General features: G+C 36.6%; 1 protein-coding gene across 7 annotated transcripts in view; it reads right to left on the reverse strand.

Moving 5' to 3' along the window:
* RNMT (RNA guanine-7 methyltransferase) overlaps positions 1–19,569 on the reverse strand; it is a 58,358-nt gene that overhangs the window by 27,944 nt on the left and 10,845 nt on the right. For all 7 annotated transcript variants that reach the window (XR_006195565.1, XR_006195567.1, XR_006195566.1 and 4 more), the window contains exons 6-10: positions 17,877–18,058; positions 17,160–17,324; positions 13,822–13,939; positions 4,990–5,091; positions 3,586–3,619 (exon numbers count right to left, since the gene is read on the reverse strand). Coding sequence is in view for 3 of the 7 variants with exons in the window: in XM_042911653.1 (XP_042767587.1) it covers positions 3,586–3,619; positions 4,990–5,091; positions 13,822–13,939; positions 17,160–17,324; positions 17,877–18,058 (601 nt within the window). In the remaining 4 variants the exon portion in view is untranslated. The remainder of the gene's footprint in view (positions 1–3,585; positions 3,620–4,989; positions 5,092–13,821; positions 13,940–17,159; positions 17,325–17,876; positions 18,059–19,569) is intronic.

Below are 19,569 nucleotides of genomic sequence, written 5' to 3' on the forward strand. Positions count from 1 at the left end.
TGGTTTCTCATATCGTCATGCTAAACAGTACAATTTTAGTCCTGTTCATAATTTGGGGAAAATTCTCAAGCTTCTGAAGGGAAAAATCCCATTATTTCTAAGGGTCCTCAATTATTTTGAGTCATATGTAAGTAGCTATGGGATTACATCTGTTTACCTGAAAACATATATCCACTTACTATAATAGTGACATTACAGCTCTTGAGAAAACCAATTCAACAGTTCTAAACACCTCTAAAAACAGTTTGAGATAAGAAAAATTAAAAGTATAAAACCAAGAAAATTAAAATTAAAAAATCTTATAACTTAATTCTTTCTATCTGGAACGAGATGGGTAGGATAGCTGCACTACCTCGAGGACTTCTGGCAGTGACTCTCTAGGTTTTCTATTCAAAAAAACACTAGTAAGAATTATAAGGAACATACTATAAGGAACATACATGGCGTGCATGTTAAAATTCATCCACCTACCCAATTATTGTGTTGTAGGGCCTGATAAGGAAAGTGAGCCAACAGCTATGTAGCTTTTGCTACATAACTGATAATTAAGATATTGATAACTGATGCTTAGAGATATTTATCTGGCCCAACAGTGATATTCCAGCCCCAAGAATACTCTCCTCTAAATATGGTTTCCTGCTTTGGCACGTGTTTACTCAAAGACACCTAAGTGCATCTACGGTTCCTCATTCTGGATCACAGTGAAGTTCAAATCTGTTATATCTTCTAAGATACCAGTAGATTTTATGGTGAGCAAACATCTAAAAAAAGAAAAATCCTCAAAACATCACAAGGATGCTCAGGGCATACACTAGGACACTCAGCCAGCAAGTCAAGATAGTAGGCCATGTACCTTGGTGTCCTCCCTTCATGAGTTAACTTCTGAACAGGGTACAGATGAATGACTACAGACCATGTAAAAACCTCCTGATCCTCTAGCTTTTTCTCAAGCTGTCCAGGAGTACCACACCAGTCCTTCCAAGTGCTACTTTGGCAATACTATTCTCTGTTTCTTATCTACTAGTTCCTAATTTCTTTTGGGAGAAATGAAATATTGGGGCACCTGGGTGGCTCAGTCAGTTAAGCATCTGACTTCAGCGCAGGTCATCATCTCACGGCTTATGAATTCAAGCCCCACATCGGCTATCAACACAGAGCCCACTTTGGATCCTCTGTCTCCCGCCCTCTGCCCCTCCTCTGCTCATTCTCTCTTTCAAAATAAATAAACTTAGAAAGAAATTAAATACTGCTGGCAACACAGTATAAAGATAGACGGAGAATAGTCAGGGTCATAGCAACACATCAGATTCCTCCAGAAGACAAGGAAGCAAAGCAGTCTAAGATATCTGTAAGTGTATCACAGGACTTAGGAGCAGGCAGTGTTATTTAGCTTGTCCCACACTCCAAGTGATCTGTCTCCAGTCCTACCCACCCCAAACACACTGGTACCTACGGCAGACAATCCAGCAATCCTGACCTTCCCTAAATCTAAGGTCATTTAAAATCACTCAGATGCAGTGTCTGACTTCAGATCGACAATTAATAACTTTCTTTCCTCTCTAAAATGCCTTCTGTGTAGGCATTTCACTTGGAATTTAAAGAAATAAATCCTGAACCACTTATAAAAGCAATTAAGCAACAATTCTCTACTTTATTTTCACATTTAAAGAATCTTCTAGAGGAGCAACAGGTTCTTGTAATAGGAGTTTAATTAGATGAGGAGGAGTTTGAAGTACAGCTTCTACTTATCAGACTGTGACTCCAGCCCACAAATCCTCCAGTTTAGAATAGTGTAATTCATGAAAGACCACACTGATCCTGACATGTTAGAGTTTGGCTGCAATGTGGCCACTGCTCCTTTCCTACTGCTTTTCACATCTCTAACCTATCTCTCCCTCCACTGTCCGGGGGCATCTAATTCTTCATCTGCAAGCTATCACTAAAGTCCACACTGAGGTACAGAAACACAGTTCTAAACTATACCTAGTACCACCATCGCATTTGACCAAAGTTTTCCTTACATCATACTTTAGGACTGGCAGGATGTCTAAGATACCTAAGTCTCCACTTTGGGAAAAGTAATGAAATGTACAGGTTTAGGCACACATTTCTCAGTCTGATGGTCCTATAATCCCATTTCCACTAAGGGCACCAATATTCTGAGACAAACAGGCTCAACATGTTGGCTCTATTTGTATTTCTTCCTTTTCCTCTCTCTCCAATTCAGCAAGTCCTAAGAAAAATCCCTTCACAAAGGCTTCCATGAGGCCATGAGTACAAGTATGAATCAGTTGGGTTAGCTCTGTGACCTCAGGTAAGTTATTTAAGTGCTTTCTTATCTGTGAAAAGGAGATATTAGTGAGACTAGTTTACCCTTAAAGTTGTGAGGATTAAATAAGTTACAACATATGAAAAGGCTCCAGTCATGCTTGAGCACATGTTAAATATTCAATTATACCAACTATTATTACTTCCCAGATTTTACTACTTTTCCTTAGGCTCTCCTACAGCTATTTTCCCTATTATAGAAACTTCAGCACTTAAAACAGTTTGCCTAGCACTGCATTTATTTGTGTCTGTTTCTTTCATTAGATTGTAAACATCTGGGAAGCAGAGACTGCAACTGTTTACTTTGTTTATCCCCCAAAGCCCTTTCACAGAACTTTATGTAAGTTAATACTCAACATTTATCAAATAGATTGTCTCTGATTACCACTTATGCCTTCAACATAATCAACAAATACTTAAATGAACAGTGGGAACTACCTTTTATGTCCTCAGGACAGCTACATTAGGGTATTATCATCTTAACACGGAGGCCCTGGGTGATGCTTTCTCAGCATCCATTTGGTGAAGAACCACGGACTTCACAGATTTGCCAGGCCTCTAACTTCTCTTCCAAATACAGGTATCTCACTTCAGAATGTCTTTGTACTAGGCCCTTCCCAATCACACATCCCTCTAAAATATCCTGCTCATTGCTACTTCACTAAATGTTCTAGTACTTATTAATTATGCCTTTGTAGTCAACATCAGAGTGGCTAGAAACAAAATACATGGAAGTGTTCCATAAGCCAAAATTTCCAAAGAAATCTGAGGTAAAAACAGCAAATACAGATGCCTATGTAGTAACAATTAGGTAATGAAAATGTTTAAGAATGTTAAGGGTGCCTGGGTGGTCAGTCGGTTAAGCGACTGACTCTTGGTTTTAGCTCAGGTCATGATCTCATGGCTTTGCAGGTTGGAGCCCTGCACCAGGCTTTCAGCACACAGCCTGATTGGGATTCTCTCTCTCCTCTTTCTCTGCCCCTTCCTCACTCATGCTGTCTCTCTCATAATAAATAAAATAAACTTAAAAAAAAAAAAAGAATGCTCATGAAAGTTTATGTTAAGGAATGCCCTGCATATATTTTCTCTTGGCACTAAATAGCTGTGCAAGAAAAAGTGAGTTAGACACATACAGGGATTCTGTGTAAACATAAAACACACACACATACTAACGTATATCAAAAAATTCCAAAGTTTTCAAATTTTAACAATCACTCTGAAACAATCTTTGTAAATCTACACTGATGATATACTCACTTGTGGCTTCCCACTCTGACTTACTTAAGGTTCCCTAAAATTAAAAAAAAAAAAAAAAGAAAGAACATTTTAGATTGAATATGGAAGTACATAAACATGTATTTTTCAACAATGGACAGAAGTGCCCAAACAACCCTAGTTCGCTATAAATATAAGTTGACCCTTGAACGACACAAGCTTGAACTGTGCAGATATACTTATATGTGGACTTTTTCAATAAATGCCATACTGTAAACATGTTTTCCTTATGATTTTTAAATAACATTTTTTCTCTAGCTTACATTACTATAAGAATATAGTATACAATACATATACAAAATACGTATTAACTGATCATGTTACTGGTAAGGCTTATGGTCAACAGTTGGCTATTGTTAGTTACATTTTGGGGAATCAAAAGTTATAGGCTTACTTCTGACTGCATGGGGAGTCAGCAACCCAACCCTCACATTGTTCAAGGGTCAACTGTATACATAATTTACTTTTAATATTACTGTGATCTAAATATATCAAAAAAGTCAATGAGACTTTAATGTCATCCTCTCAATTGTGCTCTCCTGCCTAATTCTCTAAACTACCGATTCTCAACCAAAGGGTGAATCTGTGTAAAGAGGGTATTCGTGTGTGTGTATAATTGGAAAAAGCATCAATTTTATATTTTTAACGTGGAAAATGAAAACATTAAAAAGCCTCTCTTGAACATCCAATAGCATTGTAGGAAGAAATAAGATTTTTGTGTTTTTACAAAGGAATCACAACATACATATCATACAAAAGAAATAAATTATATTTTAAAGTTACTAAAATACTAAAAAACACATTGATATAGTAATATATGTGCTACTTTGTCCATGTCCTTAGACTAACAAGATAGAGTAGCCATTCCAGTAATTAATATGATTTTGAAGAAGTGATAAATGTAAACAATAGTCTAAGATTTCAGCAGAAATGTGTTATGAAAATATCTGTAATTTCTATTGATGACAATCACAGCTATATCTAATACCACTGTGGTACTGTCACATTCTTAATTAAAGAAATGTGAGCTTGCATGCAGAAGTCATTGAAAATGGAGATGTAATTTTTCTCCATCAAAGTTCATGAGCCCCTGAATTTTACCTCCGGAACACAGTGAGTCAGCAGTGCCCAGGTTAAGATATAATGATATAGCAAGGAACTCTCCAACCAAGCTTACAACTTTCTCCCCATCCTTACTGCCTCAGAAATAGGACTCAGTTCTCAGTACTGAAATACATTTTATTTTATATTCTATGCCTATAAAAAGGGGAAACAGACTAACAGGTATCTGATTTGTAAACTAGTGAAATAATTTCATAAGTCTCCATATACTATATGCTTTTTTTTTTTCATTTTCTATAAAACATGCTACAAATGAAAACTTACCAAAGGTAACCTTACTTGACTGTTTTTCATGTAATCTGCTGCATGTTCATAGTCATCCACCTTCTCAGAAGCAAGTTTGGAATTCTCGTTTGCAGGATATGGCTAGGGAAACCAGGGAAATTCCTAGTTAGGCAATTAAATGAAACTTACAATTCGGAATTAAAAATACTAAATCACAAAAATAAAATACTTAAGAAAATCCTTAAGTATTATTTCAGGAATACAAACTACACATACTTTTGAAATGTGAAAAAAATGGGTGAAGAGAATCCTCTCCTAACAAAGCAGTTGTTATGGTCAACCTTGATGATAATCATAGGATATTTACAGTTGGACAAAACTGGTCCACTTAGCAGCAAACATTTGCATCTCCCTGACTCCCAGTGAAAGTTTTTCTGTTATAACACAAAACTGAAGGAAGTTATTATCAAAAGAGCTAAATATTGGGGCACCTGGGTGGCTCAGTCGGTTAATAGTCCAACTTCAGCTCGGGTCATGATCTCAAGGTCCATGAGTTCGAGCCCCGCGTCAGGCTCTGTGCTGCCAGCTCAGAGCCTGGAGCCTGCTTCAGATTCTGTGTCTCCCTCTCTCTCTGCCCCTCCCCTGCTCATGCTCTATCTCTCTGTCTCAAAGATAAATAAAAACATTAAAAAAATTAAAAAAAAAAAAGAGCTAAATATTAATTTAAACATTATGGTGATATAGTAGCCATCAGAAGCATGAACAGAAATTAGAATACAGATGAAAAACTTGAAATGCCGAGAGGAATATGCTGGTGGGGAGATAGGCCCCTAGGCTTGCCTTGTCCCATGAATACAACTAAGTATCAAATCATCCTAAATACTCCAGAAATTGATCTGAAGACTGGCAAAACAAACTCCACAACTTAAAAGTAGAGAAAGGGTCACAGTGAAGGTAAGAAGAGCAGAGACATGGTTTGGGACAGAAACCAATAGTGGCCACTCTGGTGGGGAGAAAGCTGCAGTCACAGAAAAGGGCAAGAGACAGACCAACACATAAGGGAATGCACAGGGAGAACAAATCCCCATAGCCATTGGCCTGGAAATAGAGAAGGCCTGAATTTTATGAGTTCCTGCAACCAGTGGGGCTTGAAGCCTGGAGTTTTAAAGGTCAGCATGCTTGGCTCTGGGAGAGCTCAGAGGGCATTGAACCTACTATTGAAGAAAAGGCAGGGCAAACAGCCTGCAGACATACAGTGTGGAAACAGTCATCTGAAAATTGCCTGGACCACACAGCAGGGAGGTTAAATGTGTCCCAGAGAGACTATGTTCACAAAGAGACCCCTAAGGGAACAAGGGAACTGGCTGGCACCATTTCCTTCCCCCACCCCTCAGCATAAACATAGAGCCATGTGCAGGAACCAATGCACTCCAACACTCACTACCTAACTTCTTACACCAAGCCTTGCCCTGCCTATACTCTAGTGGAACCGCCCTTCCCAGTCATGCTTGCCTTAGTCCCAACGAGATGGGCCCCCTTTAGCAGAAGACCAGCCCAACCCCCTGCCCACAATTCATCTCCCTAGCCGGTGTTTTGCAGGGCCTTGGTTCCAGGGGCAGTGGCAAGAGGTTCCATTTCACAAGCAGACCACAGCACACCTAGGTAAAATGTCCCACATTCAGGTTAGGGAACAAACCCTGCTCACAACAGGCAAAAAAAAAACAAAAAAAACCTCTACAAACGACTGGCGTGAAGGATAAAAAGACCAGGACACATTAGTAGAGCATACACAGCACACAACGGAGATACACCTGGAAGTGCCAGGCCCTGGGGGCCAGGGAACACTACACAGCGCAGTACTATGGGACTTGTTCTTCATAAAGCCATTATGCTCAAGAACAGGAAATATAGTTGACTTTCCTAATACACAGAGACTTAGACAAAATGAGAAGACAGAGGAATTTGTCCCAAATGAAGAACACTACAAGGCCACGATCAGAGACCTAAGTGAAATACATAGAAGTATATGCCTGATGGAGAATTTAGAGCAATGATCATACAGATACTCACTGGACTTGAGGAAAAAATGAAGGACATCATCAGTGAGGCCATTAATGCAGATAAGGAATAACACAGCAGAGATAAAGGGCTCAATAAATGAAATGAGAAACACACCCAATGGAATGAACAGCGGCAGGGTGGAAGAAGCAGAGGAACAAATTAATGACCTGGAAAACAGAGTAATGGAAAGTAATCAAGCTGAACAAAAGAGAGAAAAAAGAATTATGCAAAATGAGAATAAACTTAGGGAACTCAGTGACTCCATCAAATGCAGTAACATTCATATTACAGGAGTCCCAGAAGAAGAAAGAGAAAAAGGGGCAGATAATTTATTTGAAGAAATATTAGCTGAAAGCTTCCCTACTCTGAGGAAGAAAGTGAATATCCAGATCCAGGAAGCAGAGGACCCCCATGAAAATCAACAAAAGCAGATCCACATCAAAACATGCTGTTATTAAAATGGCAAAATATAGTGATAAAGAAAAAACACTAAAGGCAGCAAGGCAAAAGAAGTCATTAACTTACAAGGGAAAACCCATAAGGCTAGCAAGCGATTTTTCAAAAGAAACTGTGCAAGCCAGAAGGGAGTAGAATGACATAGTGAAAGTGCTGAATGGGAAAAATACGCAGCCAAGAATACTCTATCCAGTAAAGCTATCATTCAGAATAGAAGGAGAGATAAAAAGTGTCCCAGACAAACAAAAACTAAAGGAGTCTGTGACCACTAAACTGGCTATGCAAGAGATATTGAAGAGGATTGTCCTAAGTGGAAAGGCCAAAAATGACAGTATGAAGGTAGGAAACACAAAAGCAGTAAAAATGAGTATTTCTATAAAAACTCAAAGAATTCACAAAATAAAAAGATGTAAAGCTATATACCTAAAACGTGGAGAGGAGAAGAATAAAGAATGGGTTCAAACTCAAATGACCATCAAGTTAATACAGACTGCTGTATACAGAAGATGTTCTATAAAAACCTAATGGTAACCACAAATCCAAAACCACTAATAAATAAGCAAAGAATAAAGACAAAGAAATCCAAATATATCACTAAAGGAAACCAGTAAACCATGAAAGAGAGAAAGACAAGAAAAGATCAGGGAAAATCTCCAGAAACAACCACAAAACAAATAATAAAATGGTAATAAATATATACCTATCAATAATTACTTTGAATGTAAATGGACTAAACACTCCATTTGTAAATGGACTAAACACTCTAATCAAAAGACACAGGGTGAGAGAATGGATAAAAAACAAGACCCAGAGCGCCTGGGTGGCTCAGGCAGTTGAGTGTCCAACTCCTGATTTTGTTTCAAGTCATGATCCCAAAGTCACGGGATTGAGCCTCACCATCAGGCTCCATGCTGAGTGGAGAGCCTGCTTGAGATTCTCTCTCACCCTTTGCCCCTACCCTGCTCGTGCTCTCTAAAATAAACAACAACAAGAGACTCATTTTAGACCTAAGATTGAGAGCGAGGGGATGGAGAAACATTCATCATGCAAATAGATGTCAAAAGACTGCTGGGTAGCAATACTTACAACACACAAAATATACTTTAAAACAAAAACTGTGACAAAAGGCCAAGAAGGACACTAGATCATAAAAGGGACAATCCATCAAGAAGACAGAATGATTGTAAATATTTATGGCCCCAATATGAAAGCACCCAAGTACTTGGGTAAAACAGTAAGAATATATAAACAATAAGAAACAATAAGAATATTAAGAATATTTATAAGAAATATAAGAAATATAAGCAGTAAGAAATATAAACAATAATATAAAACAATAAGAAATATAAAGGAACTGATGATAATACAATAATAGTCGGGGACTTTAACATCCCACCTACATCAATGGACAGATAATCTAAACAGAAAATCAACAAGAAAACAATGGCTTTGAATGACACACTGGACCAGATGGATTTAACAGATATATTCAGGACATTCCATCCTAAAACAGCAGAATGCACATTCTTTTCAGGTACACATGGAATATTCTTTTAAAATAGATCACAATTAGGCCACAAAACAAAGCTTAACAAATTCAAAAAGATAGAAATCACACCATGTACCTTTTCTGAACACAACACTATGAAACCAGAAGTCAAACACAAGAAAAAATCTGGAAAGACCATGAATACACGGAGGTTAAACAATATGCTACTAAACAATGAATGGGTCAACCAGTAAATAAAAGAATAAATTTAAACAGTACATGGAAACAAATGAAAATTAACACACAACAATCCAAAACTTCTGGGATGCAATAAGGCAGTTCTAACAGGGAAGTTTATAGCAATACAGGCCTACCTCAAGAAGGAAGAAAAATCTCAAATACACAACTTAACCTTACATCTAAAGGACCTAGGAAAAGAACAACAAATGAAACCTAAAATCAACAGAAGGAAGGAAATAATAAAGATTAGAGCAGAAATAAATGATATAGAAACTAAAAAAATCCAAAAAACAAAAAATAAACAATACATCAATTAAACCAGGAGCTGGTTCTTTGAAAAAAATTGATAATTGAAATTGATAAATCTCTAGCCAGACTCAACAAGAAAAAAAGGGAAAGGACCCAAATAAATAGAAACACAAATGAGAGAGGAGAAATAACAACCAACACCACAGAAGTACAAACATAAAATATAAGAGAATCTTATGGAAAACTATAGGCAAACAAATTGTGACAACCTAGAAGAAATGGATAAATTTCCAGAAACATATAAATTACAAAAACTGAAACAGGAAGAAACAGAATATGTGAACAGACATTGAATCAGTAATCAAAAAACTCCCAAAAAACCAAAGTGCAGGACATTTAAAGAAGAGTTAAAATCTATTCTTTTCAAACTATTCCAAAAAAAAAAAAAAATGGAAAAGAAAACTTCGAAATTCATTCTGTGAGGCCAACACTGCCCTGATACCAACATCAGATAAAGACATCACAAAAGAAGAGAACTATAGGCCAATATCTCTGATGAACATAGATGCAAAAATCCTCAACAAAATAACTAGTAAACCAAGTCCAACAGTACATATAAAAATATCATTCACCAGAATCAAGTAGGATTTATTAATGGGTTGCAAGGGTGGTTCAATATTCATGAATCAATTGTGATAGACCACATCAATAAGAGAAAGGAGAAAAACCATATGATCATTTCAACAGACACAGAAAAGTATTTGACAAAGTATAACACCCATGCATGATAAAAACCCTCAACAAAGTAGGTTTAGAGGGAACATACCTCAACATAGTAAAAGCCATATATGAAAAACCCAGTTAACATCATTCTTAATGGGGAAAACTGAAAGCCTTTCCCTTAAAAACCAAGGAACAAGATAGGATGTCCACTCTCATCATTTTTATTCAGCATAGTACTAGAAGTCCTACCCACAGCAATCAGACAACAGAAAGAAATAAAAGGCATCCAAATTGGTAAGGAAGAAGTAAAACAAGAAAAAGACTGAATACAGGGAACAAACTGATGGTTATCAGAGGGCAGTTGGTAGTGGGGGAGGGGGGTGAGATGGGTGAAATAGGGTATGGGGATTAAGGAGTCCACTTGTCCTGATGAGCACCAGGTAATTAAAATAAAAAATTAAAAATACATATGAAAAATGAATCAACAGAGAACCCTGTGAGTTCAAGAAGGTAAGGAAAATAATCCAGCTTCCAAAATACAGGCAGTCTCCATATTTCTCTAAGAATTTGAAGGGCTACACATACACAAAAATGCTGTTTTAAGGCTATGCTGGCCAAATGTTTATTCAAATTACTTCAAGTGCTATTTTTAATCCATCTCAAGTAACATCCCTTTATACTATGAAGTGTACTGCTTTGTAATATATGTAAATGAAACCATAATGAACTACACAGAATACTTAATATTTAACAACCATCTACTCTACAAAGGTTATATATTCTAATTTCTTTGTCTTTTTACAACAAACCAGCCAGCAAAGAATCACTTCAGACCTAGATCTTCCTAGTAAATTTTTAAGAAAATGTTTCAGGGGCACCTGGATGGCTCAGTCAGTTAAGCATCTGACTTTGGCTCAGGTCATGATCTCAAGGTTCATGAATTCGAATGCCACATCTGGCTCTCTGCCGTCAGCACAGAGCCTGCTTCAGATCCTCTGTCTCTCTCTCTCTGCCCCTCCCCAGTTAAGGCACGCATGAGCTCTCTCTCCCTCTCAAAACTAAATAAACACTAAAAAAGAAAGAAAGAAAGAAAGAAAGAAAGAAAGAAAGAAAGAAAGAAAGAAAGAAAGATCGATCCAGGAATGTCTACTTTGCTATCTTCCTTTTTCCCTTCTTTAAATGTATCCCACAGTAAGCTCAGACATTAGAAATTTGGTTGTTTACTATTTAAAAAGTACTTAGCTTTTTGGAGTCCCATATTGCTATAATCAGCCACTTTACCTTTTATGGTATCTTAATACAAGGGATATAAGAAACACCACTTTTAAGTGTTTTTGAAACTTTAATCCCACATCTTGTGGTTTCATCCTATTATAAAGCTTCAAAACTTTAATGTGAATGACTGCAAACTATTCTGTTGTAAATATGCTCTTCAAAGTATCAGTATAAGATTCCTCCATGTGATTATCTGCCTCTCACTAGACATCTCTCTCCCCTCTCAATCACTTTAAAAGACCAAACAACATATGACTATAAAGCTGCAAAACTGATTATTCTTTTGAAAGCAGGTGAAAGAAAAGAAAACAGGTGTCAGGATTTTATAACCATAGTGCCTTGAGTCTTTTCATTCTTCCTTCCCTCTGCTACAGTGCTCTAGGAGAGCAAAGTTATTGGTTCTATTGCTGAACCTCTGGGTCAGCTCAAGGCTGGCGGCTTTAGGAAAAGATTTTTTTTTTAATAGCAAACATCAGAAAACAGATCCATTTAAAACTCTAACAGAGACTAAAACAATTAGCATTCTGACTGTGTCTCTGGTCTTCACACCCCTCCAAACCATCCTCTATACTACCATCTGAGTCATGTTCCCACTCGTGGGACATGTTGTCTCCTGCTCAAAGTCCTTTATAGACTTGCAGAAGTAACTTGGTGAAGAAATAGGAAAAACCAAATAACTTTTTCAAATTACATGCTATTACATTCATGTATGTTCCCAGAGGGATAAGTCATATCCTCAAAGGCAACACTGGGGGAAAAGGAAGACTGGAGAACCACTTTGCTAAAGAAAAGTTTTTCATACTTCTTCAAACATCCCCTACTCTTTCATGCTTCTCTGCCTTCACTCTTAGTTTACTATTTTCACAAAAGACCCTTTCGGATAAGCACTGCACTTTGAGTATTTCATTACTGCAATTCTCATATTGTACTGAATAACTGGCTTGAATGTTTATCTCCTCAACATACCATAAGATCCTTGAAGAAAGGGGACCCTGCTATCCCATATCCCACTCTCCACATACAATTTCGAAAAAATTACACATATCAAGTCATTACATACATGCTAAGAGAAAAATATAAATAACTGATCATTGTACATGCAAAGCACCACCAAGTTAAGGACGACAAACTACAGGCATGTGTGTATGATTTGTGTACACACACTTTTTCTAGTTTTCTTTTCTCTCTCAAAACAAAAACAAACCTCTCCTGCTAACATAAAGCAAATACAAATATTCTTAATTCTAAAATACAGAAAATATAACCAATGAAGAATGTAACATTTTAGTGGTTAGTAGTTTCAAAAGATAACAGGATTTAAAGAGGATCTTTCCACTCAAAATTGGGAAAGCTGTATGGATGCAATTGCAGCAGGAGATTTGTTTGAAAACCACCTATAAAAACTAAAGAATATCTTAGGTTTACAACTTTGTGGCCTTGAAAAACTCATGTATCCTCTCTGAACCTAAGATGGCCCATTTTAAACTGTGGAAGGGGACTGTTTTGCCTACTTCATGGGGGTAATTAGCAAAATAAGTGAGTATGCTTGCAGTACTTTAAAAAATATTCTAAATTGAACGAACTCTCTAAAGAAGTTTAATAACCATTTGATTAATATGACCCTGTTGATAATAACAAAAATGTTCACTATTTCAGATCTCATTAAATACTGAAAAAGGACATAATGAAAACTAGTCAATGGCTATACACTGTATTTAACGCTTGTATAGAAGCTGCCATTGCTGCAATTTGGGAAAGCAGAGAAGAATCCAGGAGTTAAAACAGGTCTCAGCAACAATATAGTCTAAAAGACCAGAATCTTGCTAGATAGTCACCAAAGAACAAAACTAGGCATGGTATGAGCTCATCTTAGATCCTGGTCAGGAAGATTTTAAATTACTAATGTAACCAAAGGGCATTATTGTGAAGAAGTAATGTAATCTTGCACCCCAGGGGATATTTGGTAACATCTGGAGTCATTTTTGGCTCACAACTGGGGGCAGGGGTACTACTGACATCTAGTGCATAGATGCCAGAGATGATGTTCAATATCCTGTGACTAGAACAGCCCTTCACAACAAAGAAATTACCCAGTCCAAAATGCCAACAATCCTGAGGTTAAGAAATCCTATCTTAAAACAGTCTATGTAGAAAACAGAATTTGATGACAGTGCCATTCATTTATTCATTCCAGTATTTCCTGAGCAGCCATGAAGGAAAGTTCCTGTAATGAGCTCTGTCCTGGGTGCTGAAGGGTCTAGAGCAGTTAAGAATAATCTGTGTGATTTATATAAATATTGAGCATCTATATGGTCTTGAAAGGAATCTCAGAAACAGTCAAACAAGTTTATCATGACCTAGAATTTCTAAATACTTACCTCCAGGGCCTGCATTCGTTTTAACAGCATTTTATTTTCACTGTTCTTAACCTTTTCTTCATAGAATTCCAGAAATGTTTTTTTGTAGACTAGTTTCATATTGTACTTCTTTGCCATTCTGTCCAAAATAGATTACTTAATTAAAACACTTCCACATTATTTATAATTCCTCAATAGTTTACTTTCACACAACAGTGACAACTTCTGGGCATCACTAAAAAAACTATCATTATAAATTCACAATAGGATGATACAAAATGAGTGAAGAGCAACATACCAATAATTACATCTATAAGAAAACATGTATTCTCAATCTCAATGGGCCACAGGTGACTCTATTACTGTAATAAATGGGTCATGAAAGTAAAAGGAAAGGCTGTGAGACAGGGATGAAAGCTGTAAGGAACATTTTTCTATAAATTTCATTTATTTAACTTAATCCCTTACAGTGGCATTGAAAACAGCTGCCATTCCTTTTTAAAATATTCTTTCATCTCTTGGATTCTCTAGCAAAAGACACTATTAATTTTTATAATACACCTGTAGCTGCTTCTTCACAGTTTGTTTTACAAATGCCTTTTACCCAACTTGTAAATTTTAATGTTCTGAAGAGTTTGGCCCAGAGCCTTACTCATTTTCTCTTTCCTGACTTTACACAGCATGCCAACAGCTATCTGTAGTTCAGCTCTCTCGTCACTCATTTATTCCACTGCTTCCTAGAAATCTCCACTGAGACATCCAGGATGTGTCACAGGAATTCTCTAACTTTCCAAATCCAAGGCTGAATCCCACTAGACCATTCTGCCAATCTTTATTTCAGTAAATCCATCTAATGATTCATGCCAGAAACTTCAGAGTTCTCCATGCCTCTTCTCTCCAATGCCCGCTGTGTTCAACACACACATCCTCTGTTTACCTATAAAATATATTTCAAATAGGTCTTCTTACCCCTTCATTGGCCACCATCTTGCTTTAACCACCACCACCACCACCACTCAGCTGTACTACTTCGCTAGGTTCCATGCTTCTATTCTTACTCTCCCTCAATGAATATTTCAACTGCAACCAGATTGAGCTTTCAAAAATACACACGTCACTTTCCCCCTTTACGCCCTTCACTGGATCTCCAGCACACAATTCAAAAGGCTTCAGCATGGCCTTTAAGGCACTCATCTATAAAGGAATGATGCTTTAGGGCATCTGGCTGGCCCAGTTGGTACAGCATACAACTCTTGATCTTGGTGTTGTGAGCTCGAGCCCCATACTGAGTGTAGAGCTTACTTTAAAAAAAAAGGAAAATGCTCCTTATCTTGAGCCACTTGGGCCCTCATTCCTTATGACCACACAATGGCCTTCCTTTAGCTCCTTGAAAGAGCCAAGCCCTTTCCCATTTCAGGGCCTTCATACATATTGTCACTTATACCTGGAACATTCTCCCTTCCAGTCTTCAACTGGCCAACTTCTATTCATCCTTTAGATGTTGACTTAAACATCACTTCTTCCTAGGTGGACTCCAAAATCCTCAATTACATTAGGTCTCCCTGTTATACTCGTTTTTTTCCTCACTGCATTTGTTAAAATTTATATATATATATATATATATATATATATATATATATATATATATATATACACATATACATACACACACACATACATATAATTTATATATATATATACATATATATATATATATATATATATATCAAAATTCATATATGATCTCAGGCAGCAGATAAAGGAGGAGATGAAGGGAAAATAATTCTGAAAGAGTCCACGAGAAGACTTGCGAGATGACAGTTGAGGGAACAGAGAGAATGGAAACATTTGAGAGCCACTGGATTTGTATGTAAGAGGCATCTGTAAGGCCTCCCCATAATTTGAATTAGCCTTCCTTGGAAAGACAACATGAGCAAAGAAAAGAGTCTCTTCTATTTTTGGCAGTTCATGAAACTCATAAATCTACAAAATAAGGCTTTAGAAATAAAACCAAGCTTAATGCCTGAGAAATACCATAATTACAAAGAACTGAGACTCAGTTTGACCAATTTGAATGGGTTTGCCATATAAAAAGCTAATTATATTTTTGATCAGTTTCTTAACAAAATGGCAAAAGGGCATCTCAAAATCCTGTGCATTTTCAGATTGTCCCACTGAATGTATAGCTGTTTTAGTAATTAATTTTTTAAAACTTTAGATATTATAGAGATGACTTGACACTTTACACATGCATCACCATTAAGCAATTTAAGTACAAAAGACTGCTAGTGCTTCCTTAGCATTTAAAAAAAGTTTCATTATAGCCTTTATCTTTTTGGTTCTACTCAAATCACCAACTTTGTTAACCAAAAACACCAAGCTAACATACTAAACATACGAAATGACATACTAAAAAAATTTAATTTCTTCTTTTAGAAAGAGCAGAAACATTTCACAAGAGTTTACTAATGTTAAGGGGGGAAAAAGTGATTTAAAGTTTTAAATTTTACAGCTTATATAAATTGTACATAACATTTTTCTCATGTTCAGTCCCATGCTATTTGATTTTCTCATACTATTGTATAAAACTTTTATATATTGTAGAATCCTAAAAATCTTGTATCTATAGTTTTATAAGCTGACTGAGGCACAACTCAAGTAATCACCAACTCAAAATAAGTAGCAAATAAAGCTTTTTCTTCAATAAAAGACTTTTGTCTTTAAAAGTACGAAATCAACTTAGGTTTGGTCAACTGTGACACGGCCTTAGATTTGACTTTTCCACTTTCCGTCTCAGGGAAACCTCCAAGGCCCAGGGGTCTCATAAGTCCTTGAAGCCTGGATAGCCCAAATTTCCCTATGTCTGTAGTTTGCCAAGACTCTTAGGTCCAGGTGCACGAGTGAATACATTCCTGAATCAGGATATTATTATTAACACTGACTGTGAGACACAGGCAATTTCAAAGCTATAGTGAAATGTAAAACAACTTTTAATACCTATCCTTGTCAAAAGAGGATCATTTTATATTACCAAAGTTACTAACAGTTTTTTTAAAAAATCTTTCTCTATTTGCAATGTAAGGTATTTTCTGCCACAAGTTGAAGGCAACAGGTTCCTTTCTTACCTACAGGATAAAGTAATTCTAAGGATGAAAGAAAACTAAATAAGCAAGGCTATTAGAGACCTATGGCACAAAACTGGATATGACGTTATTTTTTTTTTTTCTTTTTCTTTACAAGGCTATACTTTTTCTTTGGGTTCTATGTAAAATAAGGAATGAATGGAAAGACTGATTTTTCCCCCTTTTTTTCACTCTTAAGGCAAAAAGAGAAGAATAACAGATTAATGACATTCTTACTCATTTAGCAATGGAAAATAGACCAAGAATTCAGGGACATCCACAACACCTTCCAAGTTGAAGTCATATTTGCAGCCAAATAAAGGATAATCTCCTTTCTTCTGAAATTTCACAGTATATATCTCATTTCCAAATGATTCTGTTTCTGAAACTTCAAGGCGTCTTCTGTTAAAGGTTATCCCCAAAACAAAATAAAAAGATTAAAGTTGTTATTAGCTTAGACTTATTTTGATCAGATTATGCATATGAAAAAACTACCGGATTTTTAATTGGATTTCAGCTACTTTTAAGAAGCAATAAAGTAAAAGATAATGAACAATTACACTCATAAAATTAGGCTAGAAATTGGTTTCACCACTCATGACTCCTGGGTAAGTCTTTGTGTATCTGATCCGGAGTTTGTCTAGCACTATAACCTCTGGCTGGATATAGCATCGGTCTCCAATTTATACATAAAAATGTTTTAAAGATCCATCTGTATATCTATTTTTTGACCTTAAATGTTGAGTATCTACTCAAATACATTACCAAAGTGCTCAGCCCTTATCACAGTTCATGAGATTGACCCCTGGTAGGGCTCTCCTTCTCTCTCTCTGCCCCTCCCCGTTTGTGCACACATTCTCTCTCTCTCTCTCTCCCCCTCTCTCAAAATAAACTTAAGGAAAAAAAAAAACTTAACTCTGAGTAGCTTATAAGCCATGTATCAAAAGTACTTACATCAGTTCAAAGCTATTGGGAGTGGTACCAATAAAATAGCCTCCAGGGTTCAGTCTCTCACAAGCATTTCTGAGCATCATGTCAGCCTGCTCATAGGACTCAAATGAGTAGTGACAGACAAACTGACAACTGCAGATATCAAAGCACATTTCTGGGTCACGAAATTTGTCAATTAGAAGTTCCTGAAACAAATTAAAAATTAAAACGGGTCAACAGGGCACCTGGGTGGCTCAATTGGCTAAGCATCTGACTTCGTCTCAGGTCATGATCTTACGGTTCATGAGTTCAAGCCCCGTGTTGGGCTCTGTGCTGACAGCTCAGAGCCTAGAGCCTGCTTTGGATTCTATGTCTCCCCTCTCTCTCCCTGCCCCTACCCTGCTCACACTCTGTTTCTGTCTCTCAAAAAGTGAATAAACATTAAAAAAAATATATTAAAAAATAAAATACAATGGGTCAAGATTTTGAAGCTAACTGCAACATAAAAAATTTTTAGTAACATAATTTGTAGAATTGGGGTCCTTTTTTTTTTAATTTTTTTAATGTTTATTTTTTATTTTTGAGACAGAAACAGAGCATGAGCAGGGGAGGGGCAGAGAGAGAAGGGAGACACAGAATCCGAAACAGGCTCCAGGCTCTGAGCTGCCAGCCCAGAGCCCAATGGGGGGGCTCGAACTCACCAACCATGAGATCATGACCCGAGGTGAAGTTGGTCGCTTAACGACTGAGCCACCCAGGCATCCCAGAATTAGGGTCCTTAAAACAAAAGTAGACATGCCCCTCCCAACCACCTATCTTTTCTCTCATTATGTATAATAAGGCCCACAATAAAATGATCTTTTCCTTCAATAAAGTAATTAAAAACTAGGGATTCTGAAATCATGTTTAAAAACTTATCAACCAAGTATGACATTTAAAAGAGTTGATGCTTTTATCTGGTTTACTTAAAAGCTAAAGTAAAATGATGTTGAACAGTAACTTTCACAGTATGTTTAAAAAACATAAAGCTGGCCTTAATAAATGTTACTTTATAAACATGCAGAAGTGTTTTTAAAGGTTTCTGACATTCTAGCAGTATACTACCACTTTTCCATTTCACTTTCACAACTGCAAACAAAATGTATAGGATTAAAGATAGCTATAATAGTTTAATGAGCAAATGAGTCAGACAAAGCATTAAAGGTCAAGGTGAGACTTTCACTATTCAAGTGCCACTGTAGTTCTTAAACTTCATAGTTGTTAAGAAATTCAGAAACAGGTGGAAGGTGGAAAGCACCAAACTCTGATATGCTGGGAAACTACCCTAATAAATTATACTGTAAACAAAACATAAGTTCAGTTCTTTTTCAAAATACCAGAAAATAAATCTTGCCTGAATGGAAAAGCAATAAGTGATTTCAAGAGTTCAAATTATTAAAAGCAAAAAGTTCCCAGAAATACTCAGTGGGTCATTTAAGAAAATTTATCATTAACAGAATTTCCAGTTGAAACTGAAAATGCATGTCTTGAGATTTTTAATGTTTCAAAGCACATTTTAAAAGAATGAACTGATTTTTAAAACACATCATTTATCCAAAGGAAAAATATAAAACATAAATTGACAAGGGTACCTAGTTGAGCATCTGACTCTTGATTTTGGCTCAGGTCATAATCACAAGGTCACGGGATGGAGCCCTGCACTGGGCCTTGTGCTGAC

Source organism: Panthera leo, chromosome D3 (genome assembly GCF_018350215.1).
Source record: "Panthera leo isolate Ple1 chromosome D3, P.leo_Ple1_pat1.1, whole genome shotgun sequence".
Classification (NCBI taxonomy): domain Eukaryota; kingdom Metazoa; phylum Chordata; class Mammalia; order Carnivora; family Felidae; genus Panthera; species Panthera leo.